The 22,653-nt window shown below is 45.3% G+C and overlaps 1 protein-coding gene across 1 annotated transcript; it reads left to right on the top strand.

The window, feature by feature from the left end:
- The first annotated feature begins 208 nt into the window (after positions 1 to 208).
- LSM6 (LSM6 homolog, U6 small nuclear RNA associated (S. cerevisiae)) lies at positions 209 to 4,245 on the top strand. The gene is made up of 3 exons (XM_009071142.1): positions 209 to 316; positions 2,404 to 2,517; positions 3,997 to 4,245. The coding sequence occupies exons 1-3, from the start codon at positions 223 to 225 to the stop codon at positions 4,029 to 4,031; spliced, it is 243 nt and encodes an 80-aa protein (XP_009069390.1). The 5' UTR covers positions 209 to 222; the 3' UTR covers positions 4,032 to 4,245.
- The last annotated feature ends 18,408 nt before the right edge of the window (positions 4,246 to 22,653 follow it).

Here is a 22,653-nt window from a genome sequence, read left to right as displayed (position 1 = left end):
CTGGGACAGTGTCTCGCCACCCTCACAGGAAAAAACTTCCTAATATCTAACCTAAATTTCCCTCTTTCAATTTGTACCCATTGCCCCTTGTCCTGTCATTGCAGCTCCTAAGAATCATTAAGAGTCAGAGGACTGTCTGTCCAGAGTAGTTAAAACAATGTATGAGCATGTTGCTTATCCAAATGTTTTCTCTCACTTCTCAGCTTACCAGAGAAGCTCAAGATGAGTCTACGGAAGCAAACCCCAAGTGACTTCCTGAAACAAATCATTGGAAGGCCAGTTGTGGTAAAATTAAATTCTGGAGTTGATTATCGAGGTAAGTTCTCCATCTGTCTCTCACAGTGAGTAAAGTAATTGATTGGGGAGGCTGGAATGAAAGCATTGATTTAGAAAAACAGAACAATGTGATCCAGGATCTGGGAGTATGTGAATATAGATCTCAGAATGGTGATGTTAAAAATTGAAAAATCAGCTCTGGAGAAACTGGTGAGAAGGAGGTTAAGGGTGGATTTAGAGATGAAAATTTCTGATATAAACCATTAGTCACAGATGATCTCTGCTAGGAGCTGCAGTGACAGGACAAGGGGCAATGGGGACAAATTCAAAGAGGGATATTTAGGTTAGATATCAGGCACTTGTTTGATTTTCTGCAGAAATGTGACCAACATTTGAAGAAGCCAAACCAGCATGTTGGGCTTTTGTTGCAGATCTGTCTGGATTCTCCCCAGGGCTGTGTTGCTAATTTTTCCTCTGTCCCTCCACCCTCTGAGCCACCAAAGGCGCAAACATAGCCTAATGGAAGTGTTGATGTGTAACTGTAAAGTGTCTTGATTCATAGCCAAGTGCTGCACATGTGTCAGGGAAGAAGCCCTGGAAAGTAATCAGTGACACATTAATGTACAATTCCTGTGTGTAGATATGGATATGTGCACTACAACATCTCTGCATACAGGTAAAATGCTAGCCAGGATGGCCAGTGACAATATCTGATGCCATTGGTGGTGTAAGAGTAAACACAGAAGGAGGAAGAGGATGAAACAGCCATGAAGGCAGTCTAGGAAGAAGAGTTTGAAAGTACTGCATTTATGGCCCACTGAGTGGTAGCTCAGGTAAATCCACACAGCCTAGTTCTAATTTTGGACAAACATAGATTTGTTTTCTGTTGTTGCATGGAGCACTCAAGATTCTTGGAGTGGAAAAGAGTTCTGGCTTAGGTTTGGGTATTTTTGGTGCGTTTAATGACACTTGGTGAGCAGTCAGTTTTTCCTATGTCTGTGGAAACAGAGGAAGGAAAAACATAGAGGGAAAATAATAATCTTTGAACCATGACAAGTTGGCAGAAGAACTTGAATTCCTAATTATTAAATGGAAGATATTACAGTAACACTTCTGAAAAATGAGAATGTGTCCTACGGGAGGATTCTCAGACTGGAGTTTTCTCCTCCCCAACTAGGATCAATATGCTATATTTGGAGTTTTACTACCAGGAAAGTAACTAGGTGTTCTTCAAACAGAGGAAAAAATTGTTTTAGTAGTATTGCCTGTGTTTGCAAGGATGAAGTCAGGAAAACACACATGAAAGAGGGAGATAACTTGTCAAAAGCTCTTCCAGTTATGTGCAGGATTAACAAATCAGATTGTGTTCTCTGAGCAACTCTTTGCATCTGTTAATCCCCACACTGAGTTCCTTACACGAGTAATGTGGTGATCAGATGAGTTCCATTTGGTTCTGATGAGTCTAATCTCAGGGGTGGGTGTAGACACAGGTTTGGCATGAAAAAATGCCAATGAAAGTGCTGCCACCACTTAGGAATTACTGTGTGAACAAGGTCCAGCCTCCTCCTGGGGCTGTGAGAAGTGAGAATATAAACACTTGTCTAAAATAACTGCTGCTAAAATGCATATTTTCCTGATCAGAAGAATATCTCATATTACAAAGGGCAGAAATTTTTTTTTAGTTGTATTATTTGGTGTAATTTTATTTTGGGAAGATTTCAACATCTTGAAAAACGTGTAGGATTTCGTTTCCATCAAAACAGAGACTTGCAGCCAATGTTCTTCTAGATCTGTAAGCATGAAGATAAGTATCAGTGAGTGTGTATGGTGTCCTGTATTGAAAGGGTTGTTTTTCAGCTGCATCCTTCACAAGTTGTGGTGATAATTCAACTTGCATAGCCTTGTGTGAGACACTGGCCCAGGTGGCCCAGGGAGGTAGGAGATGCCCCAGCCCTGGCAGTGTTCACAGCCAGGTTGGATGAGCCTTGAGCAACCTGCTCTGGTGGGAGGTGTCCCTGCCCAGGGCAGGGGTTGGCACTAGATGATCTCTAAGTTTCATTCCAAACCCTAAAATTCTATGATTCTTTGAAATTTAGGCTGATTCTCTTTTAAACTCACTGTTTTCAGGTGTCCTGGCTTGCCTGGATGGGTATATGAATATAGCTCTGGAACAGACTGAAGAATATGTCAATGGACAATTAAAGAACAAGTATGGGGACGCATTTATCCGAGGAAATAATGGTAATTTCTGCTGCTTCTGTCATTGCTCATTGGAAAATTGGGGTTTGATATTTACTTCTGACTTTGAGGGATGGCTGAGGTACAAACAAGCTGCCTGTAAGGATATTAATTTTAGGCTTTCTTGGAAACCTTAACATACTTTTTACAGTTTCACTTTTCAGGTCTGTACTTTTCTGCATTCCTGTGGGTCTCTTTGCCTCTGAGCTTGATTTCATGTTCTTTTCTAGCCTTCCTTAGAGCTTATTTTCTGTTGACAGGCTTACTCTTTGGTCCTTACTGCTTGCTTAGATGGCCTCTGCACTATAAAAATTTGTGTTTTACTAGGCAAGCTACTGCCTAAATTCATGCTACAGTGCAGATATTACTGTGACACTAATATTTCCTGGTGATGCAATTGTCCGGAGCTGAATGAAAGCTTCTCATTAGTTCAAGAGGCTATTTTCATCTTTGAGTAAAGATTTTACTGCCAGTCGGGAAAAATCACTCATGCTTTACTACTGAGCCTTCAAACATCCCAGTGCAGTAGGTGGATTTTAGTGCACTTCAAGGACAATCCCAGGCTCCTGGAATGACTGTCTGGTATCAGTTAGGCTGTAACAGCAGGACATGCCAGGGAGAAGAATATCTAAAAATAGCAAAGGTTCACAAGTGGGATGTGAAGAGACTTGTAGAGAAAGTAAATGAAGCAGAGTTTGACCAAGTTACTGAAGAAGGAAATAGAGGTCAGCAAGGAGGGAGGAAGTAAAGAGAAACAAGGACTGAATCCCATGTTACAAAGAGTCAGTGTAAGAGCATATTGGGTCGAGAAATAATCCTTGAAATGTAGCCAAATGCTTTTTGCAAGGCATTTGGACTGTTATGCTAAGAATGGAGTGACATTACAGCTGGAGAATCAATTAAGGAAACAATCTATTATGAAAGTTAAAACAAATGGATGAGAGGCAGAAGGCTGAAGAACAGGCTGAAGAGAGAACTGAAGACATCTCAGGTTTAGGAGCACCTTATTATTTCATGTTGTGAATAGATCTGCTCTGGGGATATCACCAGACGAGCAGGTGGGAGAGATCTGCTGCTTCATAGCTAATCATTAGCTTTGCCTTTAAGTGCTTGGGATTTCCAGCTTTTGTTGAAAGATCACAGCATTAGTGTCTGACACCTGTAATTCTGCTCAGGAGCTCTCTCATGCTCCCCTTGGTAATACTGCAGGGTACTGGCTTTATTCTTCCTCTGTTCAGGCTGAATCTGCTGGAGTGTGGTTGGGCTATGAATATAATAAATCCTGAGCCACAGCCATAGGTAATGTGTACATTTGACAGCATTTTTTTGAAACCTGCACTTAAGAAGTTTCCTGACTTTGCTCATGCTGAACAGGATTCATTACCATTTACAAGCCATGAAAATAAGATGTTTTAAATAAAGAGGCTTCTGTATGTTATTTATCAGGGTCCTCTTATGCATGCCACTTTCTCTTTTCCACAGTGTTGTACATAAGCACACAGAAGAGGAGGATGTGAAGATGCCAGGAGGAGGCTGTTTTGTACTTGTGAACCTCTTTGAAGTGATGACTTAATAATCCACAGGTGAAATACACAAGTGTTTAAATAATTTTTTTTAAAATAAATGTAAACCAGTGTAAACTTCCTGAATGTTTTTGTTTTAAAGCATTGCTTTGTTCCACTGTACAGAACAAAAATAAAAGATAAGCATGTAATAGTGCCCCAAGACTAATTGGAAGCAACAGCTCATTTAATTATGCTAACAGAAAGAAGAGTAGTGGTTGGAAGGTAAACAGGCACGGAGTGATTGCAAATCACAGCCTTGCATTGGTGGCAAAACAATGGTTTAACTGATGCTAGGAAGGGAAATGCTAATGTTGTGGTGTCAATGACCTGTCCCTTTTGGAAAACACAAGGTCAGCTTTAAATGCCAGTCTAGTAAGAGTCACGGGGTAAAAAGTTCACCTGTCCAAAAAATCTTGAATTGTGGATTGAATCAAGGGATGTAACAGTGACACTTCAACAGTTAGGGGTGGGGAAAGGATTGAATCAAATGGAAGAAAAGCCTTAGGGGTGAAAAGAAAGCTCTGTGCCAGCTGAGGAAGTCAGTCAGAGGTGAAAAGCTCTCAGTTGGTATGTCAATACAGCTAGTAGCTGCTTCACCTCCTGCCTGTGTACCCCCCACCCTACCTCTGCTTGTGGTGACCTTTTTTTTTGTGCTTCTCTACCAAACACAATGGACTTCTTCAGCAAAAAGGAATCTTAACTAATATCTAAAGCTACTCCTGAAAACAGACTGGGAATCTAAAAGCTTTGGTAAACATGCCATGTGTATCCTCTTCAGGCAGTTCACCCTCTCTCCCATCTACTCCCCCCAGCCTAGTACCATCTGTATTATTCTTTTTTTATGTTCTAGCTGGAAATGAGAACAAATGCATTAAGCTTATGTATGGGGTATGCACTAGGGTGGGGAAACCTCTGAGCAGACAACAGAGTCAGAACTTGGATGTGTTATAGTTTGCAGCAATGCTCCCAGATAATCAAGCACAGCAGGTGAATCCAACCCAATTTTACAATTTGCAAAATATATTTTCTCCTTTTACATGCAGTCAGCCATGAAAAAGATCCTGAACATCCAGCTACTTCTAAATCTGAGTTGTTCTTGCACTGAGCGTCCACATCCTCAGAATATTTTCTTGTTCATAACAAAGGTGGATGTTAGGATAATGTACCTCATGCTGAGGTTATTGAGCCAATGTTTTAAGATGAGTTTTCTGAAGCTCTCCTTTATCCTTTGGGCAGCCCATAGTGCCTTCAGGAACAAAAATACTGCTAATTTTGTAAGGATTAACACAAGACAGTTGTGTGACTGCAACATTGGTCCATTCTCCCCAAGTACCAGTAGCTGGAATACAAGCAGGGAACAGTAACATTCCAGTTATCAAAGGGAGAGCATATGGGTTGCAAGTTTATTTTACTTTATATTTTTTTTAAGATCAAGAAATAATTCTAAATTATTTTGCAGTCAGTAGTTAACCTTTCCACATTAAGCATTTCAGAAGCCACAGCAGAACACACAAATAGAGTTGCTGCTGTACAAAACGCTTCAATAATTTATCATTTTCTGACAAGGGTTGAAAAAGGTTCAGGATCTAAGACAAATCACCAACCTGCTCTTCTGTAAGTGACTTCTTTTTTAAAAGAAAAGAAGATGTACCTCCAAGTGGGGCATGCAATTCCTCATTTGTTTTGTCATCTCTGTGCGGCTGGCAGGTTCCTGTCTGCTTTCAGTCCTGCAGACTGTCTGGGTTTTCTTGTTTTGGGGCTATTTTATTTTAATATGGGGTTAATCTTTTCCCTCTTCCTTTCTCCACCTTTCTGCCCCCCACCCCTACCCACCTACAGCAACACATTTTGCACGGGCTTTGAGTTACTTACAGGAGTTTGCAGCACTAACTCTTAAACTGCAGTTTCTACAAGTCAAGTTATAGAACATGGTTCAGTTGTAATCTGCTACTTCTGCTGCTCTAATCACATACTCAACTCTGAACATAGAAAATACTATGTAGTTTGCTTGCCAAGGGTTTTGTGAATGTATTCCAGATCATGAAGTCACTGTTTACTATGTGAGGTAGACAGGAAAACTTGCATTGCAGATCAGCAAAAGTAGCAAAATAAATTGAACATTTAATTCCTACAATCACTGGCCTTTAGTATAATTTACCCCCTTTAATTCCATTTTCAATCTCTACCAAAGTAAACATTTGAACCTGACTTCAGTTAGGCAATCCAGTGTTTGGTGTAGTCTGGTTTTGGTTGGATAAAACATTCATATTGGATTTATTCTAGTTATCTTTCAGATTTATTTTGCACATTTATATTCTGTAGGATAACATTCCCTTTTCAAGGAAATCAACAGCTCTCAGAATTGCCCATGGAATGCTGTGCCAGGTTTCATGGCATTATATATGTATGTAAACATTAAAGTAGAGTGATATATGTCACGAACTCTTGATGACTCAACTTAACTTTTAAGACCTCTATCCCAGTGGGAGACACAAATACACTCTTAAAAACACAATATATCTTCATACACAAACAACACTGAGATACTCATGGTCATATCCTTCATGCTGCCCAATTTACCATATGTTCTTGCCCCAGTATAAAAGTTTTACTTGGAGATCATCTAGACCAGAACTGACAATGAAACATTCCTTGGGCAACTTACAAGCATTTGTCCATCACTTTTCTTAGAAGAATGTATCCAAAATTAAGTAACCCAAAGGAACAAACAAAAAATACTGAATTTCAGAGACTAAATCTGCATTCGCATAGTACTTCGGTGTGATGAGATCACATCATGAAACCAAGGCCATTCAAACACTACTGCATCCTCAGCTACACAGCCAGTTCACAGACAAACTCCAGGAAAACTAATAACTGTGATTTTGCTACATCCTCACATCCAGCATAAATTTCTTGCAGTTGAGAAGTCAAACTGAGCCACATCTCCTTAAACAAAAACCTAACTGGGAGCTGCCACACAGCATATCCTGTGAAAACTTGAGAAAGCAAGGCTGGAAAAAGGAGGTAGGTACTCACTGTGTGGTAGGACAGCCAAAATCCAGGTTGTTACTGAGGTCTGCAGTGTCCTGGAGTGCCCCTATATAAAGGGAGCTGGTCATGCTGGGAAGGTTTTGCTTTAAAAGTATACACTGATGCCCACTTAGTTACACAATTAGTTGCCACCTGGTTCCTAGTTGAAAGGGAACCTAGTGCAAACCACTCTGAACATCATTTATTTGAGTTCTATCTGTTTCATGATGTTGCAATGACAAACAGGTAGGTACTCGGAGCCCTTCTGGGCATGGTTTGCCTGTTAAATCCTAAGGCTCTGAAACACCAGCTCTGCTCCACAGCTGCAGGTTTCAGCTTGGTTGTCCATGGTAGGCAAGAAATCATGCAAGTATTTGCAAAGTGACAACCTTCCAACCTTTGACTGGTGGCACCAAAGCAATGCTGATCTTTAATATGCCGACTCACACCTATGGTTTTGGAAACAGACTCTGGAGTCAGCAGTTTCAAAGACTCAGGTTCCTGTGCCAAACTGCCTGAAATCAGATGGGAGGGGGCATTTCCTGAGCTGCTGCATTGACCCCCACCAAGGGTCCCACAGCAGTGGTCACACAGCAGCTGTGGGCTGGGCTGCATGCCCAGCTTGGCTTTCAGGCCTGCACAGACCCCTCTGCTGCAGGAAACCTCTGCCAGCTCAGCCTGGCTGCAGAGTTGCAGGCAGCTCCCACTCGGTGCCACGACTGCACCACCTGCATGGCCTTGCCTTTATCTAACAGAGCAGCAACAAGTTCTCATGAGAACATCCTTTAGAAAGAGGATTGTTTTGGGGAATGGAAATTATAAAACAGCTCAAGTGATGAGAAGGGAGAGCTGCTCTCCATGAACGGGTTTGTATCTGCTCTGTGCTGCACACACTGAGGGAGAATCCATCTGGCCACCAACTGATGCTACATCAATGTGGGGTGTCCAGCATCTGAAGGGATCTTCGTTTTACTTGCTGTCTGCATTCCTCAGCTGATTCTGTCTTTGTAAAGCAGTCATTAAGCTATTTGTTGCTAGGCTTTTCTTACTGAGATCCAGAAAGAGTCCTACACTCTCTCTCTCTCTTCCCTTCTCCTCAACCCCATCCTCTAGGGCAGAACAGCTGCCCAGGCTGCAGTAGTTACCAAATAAAATAGGTAATGTTGTTTCTATCTCTAGGCTGAGTCTGTAAGAGAAAGAGGCTCACATTATACGTTGCATGCATGTGTATGTGTCAGTTCCTTCCCAGCAGTAACAGTTTAATCACTGTCACACTTCAGGAAGTGTGATAAAGGAACAGCAAGAATAATCAACTGAATAAAAGGGGAAGGACCTGCCAATAATTCTGCCAACCCTCTGCCTAACTGATATCTCAAAAATATCCTCTCTTCCCTGGTCTCCCCAAACGCAGAGTCACAGACATGCACAGGTCAACCCTGAGTTGCCAGTTTGTAGACATTGTTCTGCATTCTCTCTGTGGGACCACCATGAGTTTGTACCAGTCTCCTGTGTGGGTTTTTAATCACTCATCTTGCAGCTGGCCACTGCTCTTTGTTTTAAAGATGACTTGAAATATTCTTAAATAAGGTGATGCTGCCAGCTTTGTTGGTTTAATGATCAGTTCCTTGTGATCTGAACTCAATTTCTGCCACCTTCAAGCTCTCTACTTGATCAACCTGCCCACACTTCTCTAAGCCCCCTCAACCTCTGTTCACAGGACTCAGGTGGTCACTAGCTGACTGGGAGGAACTCCTAACTTGTTAAAACCATTGTTATCTTGCAGTAGCAAAGCATTTCTCAACCTGTCAATGAAGCAACCAACTTGCTCTTGAGTTTCAGCTCTGAGTTTCTTACATCCATGCCCATATTACCTACTGATCTCTGCTGTACCTGCTCCACATCTGCTGTCTCTGTTGCACTCAGTGATGTGGAGATGTAGAACTACTCTACAAGAAGGATGAAGTTTCTGCATCCAAGAGCCTGGGGTGGTACTGGGATTATAATCCTTCTGTGCATTTTGCCAATGAAATTTCAGGTTATATGGTTTATAGTTAATCTTCATTGTCAAACAATTACAGAAGATGAACAGTTTTCCATAGTGCTTTTTTCAGTTCCCAGCTGTGGTTTGTTGGTTGGGTTTTTTTCTTCTTGTAATCCAGCACACAAAAGCTGCGGAGAAAACAGTAGACAGGGTGCAAGTTGTCTTATGTCCCCTTGTCCTTGCCAGCTTCCTAGTAATGAAGGATAAAGGATAAAGCTTTCCCTAGTTTCAGCAGAGCCACGTGGTCTGTCTGGTTCCATTGTCAGAGTGACACACAGACCCTGGCTGAGCTCAAGTGACTCCAGCAGGTCAAAGCAGTGGCCAGAGAAGGCTGAGGCAATGCTGTCCTGGTGGGTGATGCAACCAGAGGCTCTGAGAGGGTTGTATTTCTCCCTGGAAACATCTGCCTGTCAACTGGCACTTGAATGTGCAGTTCAAGGCTGCTGTAGGTGCTTGTGTCACGGTAATGACTGTGACAGCCTTTTTCCATGTCTGAGGAGGAGATGCTTGTGACATTTGCTTTGAGTGCAGCTTTGAAGCCACTGAGTTCCTCTGCTTGAGAGCAGGCAGTGAGGCTGAGTGCTGTGTGAGGCTGGATTTCAGATCAGCCCAGAATTAATGCTGTGTCCAGGCAGCAATGAGGAGTTCTGCTGACTGATGCTGCTAAACCTGCATACAGCATGTGCTGCCCTGCCAGAGGCTGCTGCAGCCTTGGAGGTGAACAGAGCCATACAGCTAACACTGCCATACATCCTATGCTTACAGAGGGCTTGGATCTGTCTCATTTGGGCCTCTCCTCCCCACAGCTTTGCATGCAACTCTAGGGAATGCCCAACACTGCTGTTTCAGGGTCTGCACTCTTGCTTTTCCCCCTTTTTCAGGTGGAAGACAGTGGAGAAATGGTCCTCCCTGGAGCTGGCGTAATGAAATGAAGAAAAGTCAGCCAGTTGATGAGGTTCTTACTCTGTGCAGCCCTACTTGGGACCATGAGCAGCCAGCAGTTTGTTCAGCATCTCCTGATGGCAGCTCTAATGATGAATTGGCCCCTAATTTCCATCTGTTGCGAGCAACCAGCCACTGGCAAGGAGCAGAACAGGCCTGTGACAGTGGCCAGAGTTGGCTGAGAGTCCCAATCACCAGAGCAATCTGCAGTGACAAGGTGGATCCCAGGAGAGCTGGGAAGCCCAAGGAAGGGATCAGCTCTGTGTCTGATTGCCAGCACAGCTGCACTGTAGCTCAGGCAAGGAGCAGGGCTGACAACCTGGACTTAAATACAGCTCATGTGCTGGGGGACAGTCACACATATCAGATCTTTAGTCCCCTGTGCCAGCTTCTGGGGGTTTGTGGGGTGTTGATGGCTCTTTCTGGCAGGGCTGGCACATGGGGTGCACCTTTCTAGCAAAATTCTGCTTTCACTGCCAAAATTAATCCCAGGTAAGCATGACAGACAGGGCTCACTGCTCTGGGGTCATGAAGGGAGCTGATGTGTCTTTGCTTCACTTCAGAATGTGTGGGGGGATGTGTATGTGGAGAGGGTAATGGAGAAATAAAAGTCTGACCACTCTGCACCTCTGCAAAGGAGTTTCAGGGTGTCCCACACAAGCCCCATGACTTGCTGTGTCTCCCCTCCCTCTCCACTAGTTGCCTTTGTTTTCATTGCAGAAGCTTGGAGATTTTAAAAAAAAAAAGAAAAGGGAGGAAAAAAAAAGAAAAAAAAAAAGGGGTGGGCTTTGAAGAGAAAAACTAATATGATTAAAGCAGGATTTGGGCGCTGGCAGAGAGCTGCTGTGGGTGGTGGGTATTAGCAGTAACAGCTGCTGAGCTTCCCATTAGAGGAGAAAGAGAAGAAGGGCAGTGAAAGGATGGTCCCTGGCAGGCTGGGGCAGCACAAGTGGCAGAGAGCCCAGCAGTGTCCACATCCCAAGGTAAGAGACGGCGGCTCAGCCCGGGGAGCAGAGTCTGCTCCTCCGTGGTGATACTCACAGAGGGGCTGGGGGTGGGAGAGGAAACAGTGGCACAGCCTGGGGAACACCCAGGGGTAATTCCATGAGCTCCTGTGATAGATAAATCGTATGCAGCAAGGGGAGGTTCAGGTGGAGGCTGATTCCACGAGGAGAAAGCTTCTTGCTGCTGGTCCATCATGGTTAGCAAAGGCTGCTGTGACTCCCACAAGCATCTTCTGGCACATAACTGGTTGGAGTGGCATGATGCTTGGCTGTGGAAGAGTAAACTGCATCCATCTGCTTGCTGCTTCAGGCTGAGCACAAACAGTTTCATGTGCAGTGGTGGTTCGTTAGGCAGCTGGCAAGTTTCGGAAGTGTTAGAGGGAGGGAGATCTCCTCAGCCTCTGCTTTCCTCTGATTTATTTACATCTACTGATTGACTAATAAAATCTAATGACTAATGAAATCTAATGCAGGAAAAGCTGCGTGTTGAAAAGATGATGTTAGAAAGAGCTGTGTGAAAATCAGAACCACCTGCCTTAGGATATCCATTACAACAAATACCAATCAAATCATCCTTCAGCTTCGCTTTCAAAAGTGTATTTTGAAAAATCAGAATAGCACAATACTCTAGCTAATCTGGAAATGTGTTTTGTGCTGGCCACCAAAGCTGTGAGGTACTAAATATACAGCATATCAAGCATTCGACTTGAACTGTGTCAAGAAAAAATGCTTGCTTGGATTAAAAACTAAAGAAAAAGGAAAAATCTTGGCAATAGCCAAAACAGCTGCCAATTTACGTCAGGGACCAATGCTGACTTCAAAGACAGCATCATTGCTGTCTGGTCAGCAACAGCAAGCCCTGACTGAGAAGGACAAGACTCAGTGGTGCTGGATGGCCACACAGGGGTCTGATGCTCACAAGTGCAGCACCTCTGAGCCTCTGTGTGGGCCTCTGAAAAGATGCACTGTACTTCTTCAGACCAGAGCAAGGGGCAGCCACATGCTGTCACTGCAGGGACACAGCTCTGTGCCAGTGGGCAGAGAGGCTCTGTTCTGGGCACCAGCCCCACATACCATAGGGTCTGCAGCAGCTCTGCAGGTCTAAGGGCAGATGTTTCCCCCGTTGATCAGTTTGTACATTTGGGCTGGGAATGGTGGAGAGTGCTGAGTGTGGTCATAAAGAGCCTTCACCTCCTCCTAAAGCCCACAAGACTTTTTAGAGCAAATCTTCCATCTTTCTGTGGGGTCTCTCCCTCCCAAACCCCACAACTTCCTGCAGAATGTGAATGCTGGGGGTTCCCAAAGTGGTTCCAGGTGCCACAGAGTTCATAGATTAAGAACATTGAACAGTTGAAACAAGTTCAGAGGAGACCACAAAGTTTCTAAAAAGACTTGGAGCATCTCCCCTATGAGAACAGGCTGAGGGAGTTGGGGCTGTTCAGCCTGGAGAAGAGAAGGTTGTGTAGACCTCAGAGCAACTTCCAGGAGCTGAAGGGGCTCCAGGGAAGCTGCAGAGGGACTCTGTGTTAGGAGCTGCAGTGACAGGACAAGGGGCAATGGATTAAAACTGAAAGAGGGAAATTTAGCTTAGCTGCTAGGAAGAAGTTTTTCCTGTGAGGGTGGTGAGACCCTGGCCCAGGTTGCCCAGGGAGGCTGTGGCTGCCCCAACCCTGGCAGTGTTCACAGCCAGGTTGGATGAGCCTTGAGCAACCTGCTCTGGTGGGAGATGTCCCTGCCCAGGGCAGGGGTTGGGACTAGCTGATCTGTAAGGTCCATTCCAACCCCTAAGATTCTATCATTCCACGGTTACGATGTCTCTTTGTTTAAAGCCTGTGGGGAGGGTAGCTCTGCAGGTCAGCTAATCCAGTGGCACTGTGTGGGCTCACACCCTGCTGAAGCCACTGCTTTGAAGTGACCCTCCGTGTTGCTTTCTGCTGTAGGATGGAGGATGGCAGGAGAGCCCACACTGCCATTGCTGGCTGGGCATGCACAACCCTGTGCTTGGTGTCCTGCGCCGCTGCCTTCTCGCATGGCGCGAGCCTTTCTGCCTGCACTGACATGATGCCCAGGCACCTGAGGGTGCAGCTGCACAGCCCCAACAGCAACTATGTTACTGTCCACACCAACATGTCCTTCTACTTCCCAGGAGACAAGGTTCCAGGTAAGGAACACCTTCTCCTTCCTGCGTCTGAAAAATGCAGGCTAACTAATCTCGAGTGATGGCATCAATCTTTGCAAGGTCTGGGAAGAGGGAGAACTGCTCTGAGTCAGCTACAGCACCTCCCTCATCATGAGGAAATGGATTTACAGAGGAATTATGTATGCAGCACTTGGCCTGAGGTTTCTCAGGTGATGGCTGACTACAGGTTTTCACCACCTTGCAGACCAACTGTTTGCCAGAGGCAGCTGGTGGGTTTGGGTGCTTTGGGTGGGATTTATTTATCTCAACTGTGTCTCAGCCATACTGCACCTCGTGACATGCAGCAGCACATAAGAGGCACCTTCAGAGGGTAAAGTCACCTTTCCTGCTCCTCTGCAGGACACAAAGGGGTTTGGATGACTCACCTGACTCTTAGCTTGGTTGGCAGCATTCCCCATCCCCAGCATCTTTGCTCCTTAGGCAATCCTGATAGAGCTGAGGGGCACCAATCCCCAGCTTAGCCACTTGCCCATTCATCACTGTGCAAAATAAAACCTCTGAATGCAGCACATGAGTTTTTGCCTACACACAGAGTAGTGCAGAAACCTCCTTCTTTAAAATTGGCTGCATGCTGCCTAAGACAAAGTGGCTAACAGCTTGTCATCAGTGAGGGATGGGAGGGGAAGACTCAAGCAAATTCTCCGTGCGATTACATACTGCAAAGCCAAAAGTCAAGTCTGGCCTTCTGCATCCAGCACGGCCAAGACAGACTGTGAAGACAAAGGGCTGCAATGGAAACTCCATTGCAGACAGTTCGCTTCACCATTACAAGACAAACCCCTTGGTGTGCTGTGTTTTGTCTTTCAGTGACAGTGAGAAGCACTCGGGATTTTATGGGCTTTATGCTTCAAGCTCACAAAGTGTCTAACAACGAAATTGCTGGCACATTCATCTTCATGACTCCTGGTTCTAAGCTGCTGACTTGTTTTGAAGATGGTGACACTGTCACTCACTCGGACAAGTCACTGAAGAGAAACCTGTCCTTTGTATGGAAGGCACCAGACCAACCCATTGGAGACATCAAGTTTTTGTAAGGACATGCTGGTTCCTAACCAGAATTTCTGTCTCTTCACTTAAAGGCTTAGCTTTATTTTTTCTGTCCAGCACAGTGGTTTGTGTATCTTGAACCCAATATAGCTAAATACTTACCAAATGCACTACCCCAGCTGGTACATAAGTCACTATTAATATCTGCTGGGTAGTGCTGCTTTTTATTTACTTGGTCACTATTTTCTCAGAATAAATACACTGGAAGAGGACAGCCTAGATGTTAAGGAAATAGAAATACCAAAGCATAAAGAGAGAACTATGATCATGTTGCCTTTCTTTCTAAATAACACAGCCCATAGGACTTCCCTGCCTACAGGATAATCTTGTATATCACTTCCTTTAAAAAAAATAATTCAAGCCAAGTAGTTTTAAAAAGAGTTAAATATAAACAGAACTATTCACAGTAGAAAGAGAGTGAGCACTGTGTCAGAACTTGACATCTCCGTTTTTGCACCAAGGTCCCAAACTGTCCAAGCGGTTTGTTTCTGATTTGGAATGAAATTAAACATCTTCTGTCTTAGAGGAAGCACAGAGGCTTTTCATTTTGGAAGAGATAAATTTGTTATATTTCCACTTTACAAAACCACTTAGAATCTGCTTGGCCAGATCCTTGGCTGCTTCCCAAAACATAAGCATCCTGGTGAGTGCTGTGGCTTGTGCATCTCATCATGGTTCAATAAAAACTCGTTGAAACAGAAATATTGACGCTTAGCATTTCCAATTTTTGGCCATTGTTTTAGATCAGAAAATACTACTACAAACAAATAAAGCTCAAGGAACCAAATAAACCCAGACAAAACAAAACAACACCTAGTCCTCTGACACTTCCTTCACCCTCTAGTTTTTGACCTTCCGAGCTGATTTCTGATAGTCTCTCCCTTTTTGCCCTATCACAGCATCTGGAAAAACTCCTTGTAAGAGCAATCTGTCACAGGAACACCCAGGTTGGTTTCCCCTTACCTAATTCTCAGAAGCAGCTGAGCAATCTGAGCTGAAACTCTCCCAAAATCTCCAGCTTAAATAAGGCTCTCTGGGTGAACAGTAAAAGGTTGGCCAACGTAGTTTTGGCACCTGACAAAAAGCAGAGGATTAGGCAGGCTCAAATACCAGAGGACTGAGAAGAGGTTTTTTTCCCCCCTTACCTATTCTGCTGTTTGTACAAGCTACATTGACTTGTTTTAATTAGTAAATACCACTGTTGTTTCCCTGCCTACAGAAGATTATAAGCAGAGCTAGTCCAAGTTTTACCAATGTACTTCTATCAACACGGTGAATGTGATAGAGCTTTTTTTAATGTTATTTAACTTCCCACACATTTTTTTTTGGCTGATCTTAATTATGAGTAGAGAGATTCCTCACCCCAAATCCTTCAAATGGGACGTGGTGTCTTTTATTTTCAATAGAAAACGTATGACAGGCTAATCCTTTAAATACTTTTGCATCGGTTCTCTCTTCAGATTTAAGCAGTTGGGGTGATTAGCCAAACAGTCAGATGTTTTATTAATGCTACAGAGCCAGTAAATTCTTGCCTAATTATGTTTTAACAGCATCTCCATAGTCCAGTCATACTTTGTTTACTGGGCAAAGATTGAATCTGCTGTCGTGGCTCAGGGAGGGCAAAACAAGACTGTTGCTGGCAGCAGCAAGAAGCCTGACACCAATCCCATCCTGCCCTCACAGGGAGCAGCTGGTCCACAGCCCACAGGTACAGCAAGCAAAGGGATGGGGTCCTTACTGCTCCCTGCAGAGCAGCTTCACAGCTCATTCTGGTCACATATGGAACACAAATGACCCAAACAACCTGGGGAAACTTATCTCCTGTGGCCACCAGGGAGACCAGTAGTGGCCATGGTGAGCTCCTTGAAGTGAGGGCATGGGCAGCATTTGAGGTGATGGAGCCAGTTCCAGTGATGAGACCAGACAGTGAAACCAGGTTGCCAGATCTTATGACTCCAATGCAAACCCTAAAATATAACATACTTTACCTATAATCTCAGCTCTTGAAGACAAGCAAGCACAATTAGAATCATAGAATTTTAGGGGTTGGAATGGACCTTAGAGATCACCTAGTCCCAACCCCCTGCCCTGGGCAGGGACACCTCCCACCAGAGCAGGTTGCTCAAGGTTTCATCCAACCTGGCTGTGAACACTGCCAGGGTTGGGGCATCTCCTACCTCCCTGGGCAACCTGAGCCAGTGTCTTACCATCCTAACAGGAAAAAACTTCTTCCTAATATCTAACCTAAATTTGCCCTCTTTTCAATTTGTACCCAAAATTAGCAATGTTGTCTAAACAGAGGAACATATTTGTCTTTAAATATGACTATTACCCTTCAGGTATATATTTAGTTGTATTTACGCAGCCTTTGGTCAGTAAAACACCCTGAGAATTTACTTACACCCAAATCAGATGCATTTCTCAGCATTTTTGGCATGGCACCAAGACTGAGTTTTAATTATTTTACTTGACCATTACATAGGCAGTGAGCTCTGCTGCTTTAATTTCCATCTGGGTTCCCTCTTAAAATGAAGTGACACGAAAATAAAAAGAGTCACTATTACAAACCTTCCTGGCAAACGTTGTCACCAAGTGAGATTTGAAATAAACAAACCAAAGGCAATAGGCTTCTGCTCCTCTCTTTTCTGCTTTTTTCTTTTGTCTCCCTGTTGGACAAGGTCCCACCTCTCCTGGAGTTGGCACTGATACCCCACCAAGCACCCCTAGCCCCACCAGCATCGTGGCAACACCAGCACTGGAGCCAAGGTCTGGTGCTGGGGCCGATGTCCATCCTGTTGCCGAGCCAAAGCAGCCAGCCAGGACCTCACGGGCTGTGTCCAGTGGGAGCAGCAGGTCCAGAGGGCAGGGGCTGCAGCCATCCCTTCCCACCCAAGACTCCAGCACTGTGGATGCCTTGCAAGGTTTCCTCTCCCAGGACAATGCCTCCAGCTACAGCACCTCTAATGGGTAAACTAGGTGGTGGGAAGAGCTATTCCTCCAGTCCTTATGAGGAGGGAAAATAGTACTAGTTTCCCTGCAGATGAACAAGGGACTGTGTGGGACGGTGTCTGTATCTGGGAGGGAGGTGAGAGGGTGTTTGCTTGCTGAGATTTTGAGAAATAATCCTCTATAGATTGCGCATGACGAGGAGAAAATCCCAAACTCCTGAGAACCCAATGCTGCACTGCTCAGCACAGCAGAGGACTGGCCAGGTGGTGGAAAAATGTGATAAAAACTATCAACTGTTCCAATATTTTTCTAAAAGTACACGAAGATATTCAGTGAAACAGGGAAGGCAGCAGACCTGTTTCTCTGTCTGCAGGGAAAATTTAAAAAAAGCAAAGCAACTAGGAAATTTGGGTTGAGGATGTCTGCTTAGAAGTCTTAGCAGGTTTGGGCTGCAGGAGCTTCCATCCAGCATTTCATACTGTGGGTGAAAGTGATGGGGATAGGAATAAACTATCAGGCATCACTAAAAACACAACCTGTATGGTCTGCACTGGCTGCATGTGTCCCCAAACTGCTCTGAGGAGCAGCACACTCCTGGGTGGTGTGAGGAACAGGAATTCCCACACCACAGGTCCCATGGACTAACTCTGCCTTTCCTGTCTGTGTCTCAGGGCAGGAAGCACTGCCAGCACTGCCACCCCACACCTGTGTGTGATGTGTACAGGCAACAGGCAGGTAAGCAAAGAGGAGGGCAGGACTCCTCCTCCAAAGACACCAAGGTCTAAGAGAAGATGAGGATAAAAGCTCTCTGCTGCATTGCAGCACCAAGCAGCCCATGTAGGTCTCATAAGTGGCTAAAACTATGTTGAGACTGTTACAAGTTTTATTTCTTTAGCTGGAAATTGGGTTTTATATCTCTTCTGAGCCTGCTGCCTGGGTTTTTAAGAGTCCAGCTGTAAAAGCAATCTAAACCAACTTTCCCATATGTAGACATGACTACAGGCTGCTGAATGTTACTGGGCTGAAAATGTGTGTTTTATTCCTGTGGAAGGCTGAGATATTCCTTTCCAGGTGTGCTGGATATGTACCACCCATGCTATTCACCCGAGGTCAAAGACGTCATCTTTCCCCTAGACAGCCAAGGAAGCTCTGTGCTCTAGGAGAGCAGGGTCAGCCTGGGAGGCTGGATGGGTCAGAAAGGCAGAGGTGGAGGTGGTGGTGGTGGGGTTAGCTACAGGCACAGGGTGCTCTCACCAGAGACAGCTGGAAGAGTGGGAGCTGGCAGGCAGGATGAGCAGGTGAGAGCACCTTTCAGCAAGGAAATGTTCTCTCAGGAGAGGAAGCCCAGAAAGGTGTGAAAGAACTGCAGCCTCCAGGGAGTGGAGTGGCTGCACACATGGAAGGAGATGTGGGAACTGGATGGGTATCTGAGGAATTAGATAGAGGACAGAGGAGGGAGAGAAACTGGAGAATACCAGGGCTGCAGAGGAGAGAGAGAAGGATGCTCAGACGGGAATTAGAGAAGTTGAAAAGCAGGGATAGCTTAGAGACACAGGGTACAGAGTTAACAGGGGAAGTCCAGAACACAGGGGATGGAGAGAAGAAAAATAAAAGGAAAATAAAGAACTAGACCTGGGTTGCAGGATGCCACAGGAGGAAGAGAAATAAGAGAATAAGGCAGAAGTATTTAGGAAGGAGCAGAGGACAGAGAACAAGCAAAGGAGGGACTTGTTCCATGAGCATCTGGCATAGCCATGGAGAGAAGTGGAGAAATGTCAGAAGATGGTAATGAAGGAAAGGAAGAGTTATTGCACAAGGTAAGACCAGAAGAGCATAATGAAATAAAAACACTGAGAGCTTAGGCAAGAATGGAGAGAAGGAGTATGAAAAGAGAGGAGAAATCAGGTGAGATAGGGCACAGACTTGTGAGGCAACTCCATTTTCTGTCCCAAATCCTGCAGTCTATCCTTACAGTATGACATTAGCATTTTGAGGACAAGTGACCCATAAACATGCAATCCTAAGTTTGCCAGCCAGCTACTTTACAGCTTGCAGTTCAGCCACTGAAAGTCTTCTATTTACTACTGCATTTTACTAACACCTTCAGAAAACATCTCTGCCACAAAGGATGCTCTGACCCTCCACTACTTTACTTCACAGCTTGCCAGGGCTTCTACCTCAGCTTTGTGCTCCTGTCACACTGTCTTCCCAGGAAGCTTTAAAAATCACTAATGATGGTAGAGGGTGAGAGTTTCTCTGGTGTAATTAATGGATGTGTGAAAAAGCCTGCTGGGCTGGACAGGCTGGAGAGGTGCCAGCTACTGTGGGCCAGATCCAAATCTCAGTGCAGCCAAAGAGGAAACTCCAGTCCATTTTGCAGGTTTTGGATGGGGGCTCAGGTGCACAGTGGGAATGGAAAAATTCATTGGGGGCCTCCTAAATTGTATGATTGTTTCCCAGTTAGTCTTGGATGATACCTGCAGCAAAGCCTGGGCTGCACAGAGATGGAGGCATGGAGCAGCTGCTGCTCAGAACAGGCATGGAGCAGCTGCTGCTCAGTGACAGATAAAATAAGGTGCATGGAACCTTTTTTGGTTCCTAGGAACCTAGGAAGAGTCCCTAGAAACAGGAGCAGGCAAGTACAGTCAAACCTACTAAAACTGGTGGTTAAGCAGCACAGAGAGGCACAAGATTTCAAACTGGCTGTGTAAACTGAGAAAGCAAGGCAGTCTTTGGGGAGAGTTCACAGGTTGTGTGTGAGTGCCCCAAAACTGCTGATGTAAAGGCCATCCCAAGTCTCCATTCCATGGTTTGACCCACAGCCTCAGAAGGGTGACACTGCATCCCAGTGGGTCCATGTGACCCTAAAAATGAAGCTTGGCTGGGAAGATCACACCTGTTCTCTTGAGAGGGAACTGTTAATTAAGTGATTTTTTTTGGTGATAACGATGTCTGCAAAAAATACCACCACAATGGGAACCTTTACTTAGACAAAGCAGTGACCTTCCTCTTCACCCATGCTCTTCACCTTTGACCCTTCAACTCCTCTGCCTTTGTCCCTGGGAACCAATTCCCAGTGCCTTGTCCTTCCTGATATGGATGGAGCAGGGTTGCATCTGTGTCATTTTCTACAAGCTACAGAGAAACTAGGGAATGGAGATGAGTTACTCTAAGGCCAGAGGGACACCTGGGTGTCAGAAGCAGAGTGGCGTAGGTAGTGAGAGCTGAATCAGCGCTCCCCTTTTTCTTCCCTCACTGCACATTTTGGTGTGTTTTTGCTTTCAAAGGGCAGTACTGAGGGTGAGGCCATCCTGAAAGCTTCCCTGAACGTGACATCTCCCTCTGCCCTGCACGTACAGACTCACCTGAGAGACACTGCTGCACCCTCAGCCTGGTTTGGCAATGCCAGTGCTGCCAGCAACTTGTCATCAGCTGCAAGGCAAATGGCAGAAAGAGAGCTGGCACCACAGCCAGAGAAGACAGGGACCAGGGGGGTGCAGGAGGAGGAGGAGAAGGAGGAGAAGGCAGGTGGGAATACACTGCCATGGGTGACCAGACCATCTCCTGAATCTGCTGCTCCTGGGAAAGGAGAAAACCCTGGCAGAGGAACCCGACTCCTTGCAGCCCAACTGGGCATCCTGCTGGTATGCACTGTGGCCCTGGGTCTGGTGCTGGCAGCTGCCACACACTGTGTCTGTGCACAGCACTGTCCCAAGAGGACAGAGGTGTCCCTGAGTGAGCCAGACCCTGATGTCATCACCGTGGGGGAAGATGGGGAGGTGATGCACTTCCGAAAGATCCGGGAGAACAGCTTCGTGCTGGTGCAAGCTGAGTACAACTGGGTGAGCCCCTCGAGCAGTGGGAAGAAGACAATCATCTGAGGACCTGTGACACCAAAAGCAGCACTGCAGTGGCTGGTGTAGGTGGAAACAGCTTGGGCTGCACAGCATAGGTGATAGGAATGGGTGGTGTAGCTCCTCTGTGTGCTGCCATATAGGTAAACTAGCTCAAAGCAGCCAGTTCAGACAGAGGTGTTAGTCCAAAGTTACTAAGCTACAGCTGCTAAGAAAATAGAAGTTGATAGATTGCTCAGTGTGTTACACTTACTGCAATTAATATTGTATATGTGCTCATTAGCTGTCACTGCAGCCATGACATACACTTCCTCTGTTGCCTTAAGGGTGTAGCCAAAAATAGAAATTCTCCCTCTGCACTGTGGTATCGACTCCTGTTTAATCTCAGCAAAAGTTTCTAGTGTTCTACTTCTTTCCAGGAACTACAAAACCGTGATAAAAACTCCACCATTCTCATCTAGCAGCTTACAGGTTTGATTCTGTGCACTTGGTATCTCTCAGATGACAGAAATATTTGCCAGTAGATTTTAAGCTTCGGCTTGAAAATGAAAAGAAATAACTCATTAGTGGAGGACACTGATTTGAAGAATGCTGAATTGATCCACATGGCAGACACCAGCTTTTGGGGGAGAAACATGCTTCCTCATCAGGTGCAAATGGAAGAAAATCTTTCCTGTCCATTTGCACCTGATGGAGAAGCTTGTCGAAGCCTGACAACCAGCATTACTTAGTCTTTAACTTTGAGTCAGCTCAGTAACACTCTGTGCAGTGACCCTTCCCAGGTCACTTTGGAGATGCCCAGCAAAGGCTGCATGGGAAGTTAAGAGCATCCTTGTGCTCTGAGTTTCTGCAGCTTCTCTCTGGCCATGTGTTTTTTCTGCAGGAGGCTACTAAAACAACCCTTGGAAAACATCATGATCCTGGACACCTCCTAGGACAGAGAGGTGATGACAACAAGAGTAAAGTTTTGTTTTACTCCAGCTTTTAAAGAGCCAGGAATGGTCCTGATAATGAGCCTCTTGAGATGTGCATTTTAAAGCCTTTCAGAGAGCAGAATTTAGCCCTTCTGGTGTCCGTTTCTGGGGTGGATTGGCTCAGGTGGTCCCCAAGCTCTGTAATGCAGGACAGACTTACATTTTGGTGTTGCAGCTTAATTCACAGCCCACAGCAATGACAGGACTCTGATGGCTCACAGAGCCTTCCTGGTGACAACTTCCCTCTCTCAGGAGGGCCCTGTGGCCATCTCCAGCTAGTTCACCATCTTCATGCTGGACAGTCAGTCAAAGTCCTGCTCTCCTGTCCTCCTTTACCTCACCATTGACCTCAGAGGAGATAGGTGGACACAGATGAGTTCTCATACTCCAACCCTGGTGTGATGAGCATAGGGCATCTCTTGCTATTAGTGCCTTCCATTAGTGTCCAGAAAGAGCTGGTTGACTACTGCACTGTGATCAGTGATATGGTGGTTTGTGCTGCACACGTGGCCAAGTTTCTGTCAAGTTAA

This window comes from Acanthisitta chloris, unplaced genomic scaffold (assembly GCF_000695815.1).
Source record: "Acanthisitta chloris isolate BGI_N310 unplaced genomic scaffold, ASM69581v1 scaffold36193, whole genome shotgun sequence".
Taxonomy (NCBI): Eukaryota; Metazoa; Chordata; class Aves; order Passeriformes; family Acanthisittidae; genus Acanthisitta; species Acanthisitta chloris.
The sequence above is the reverse complement of the archived record's forward strand: the minus strand, read 5'-3'. Positions and strand labels throughout refer to the sequence as shown.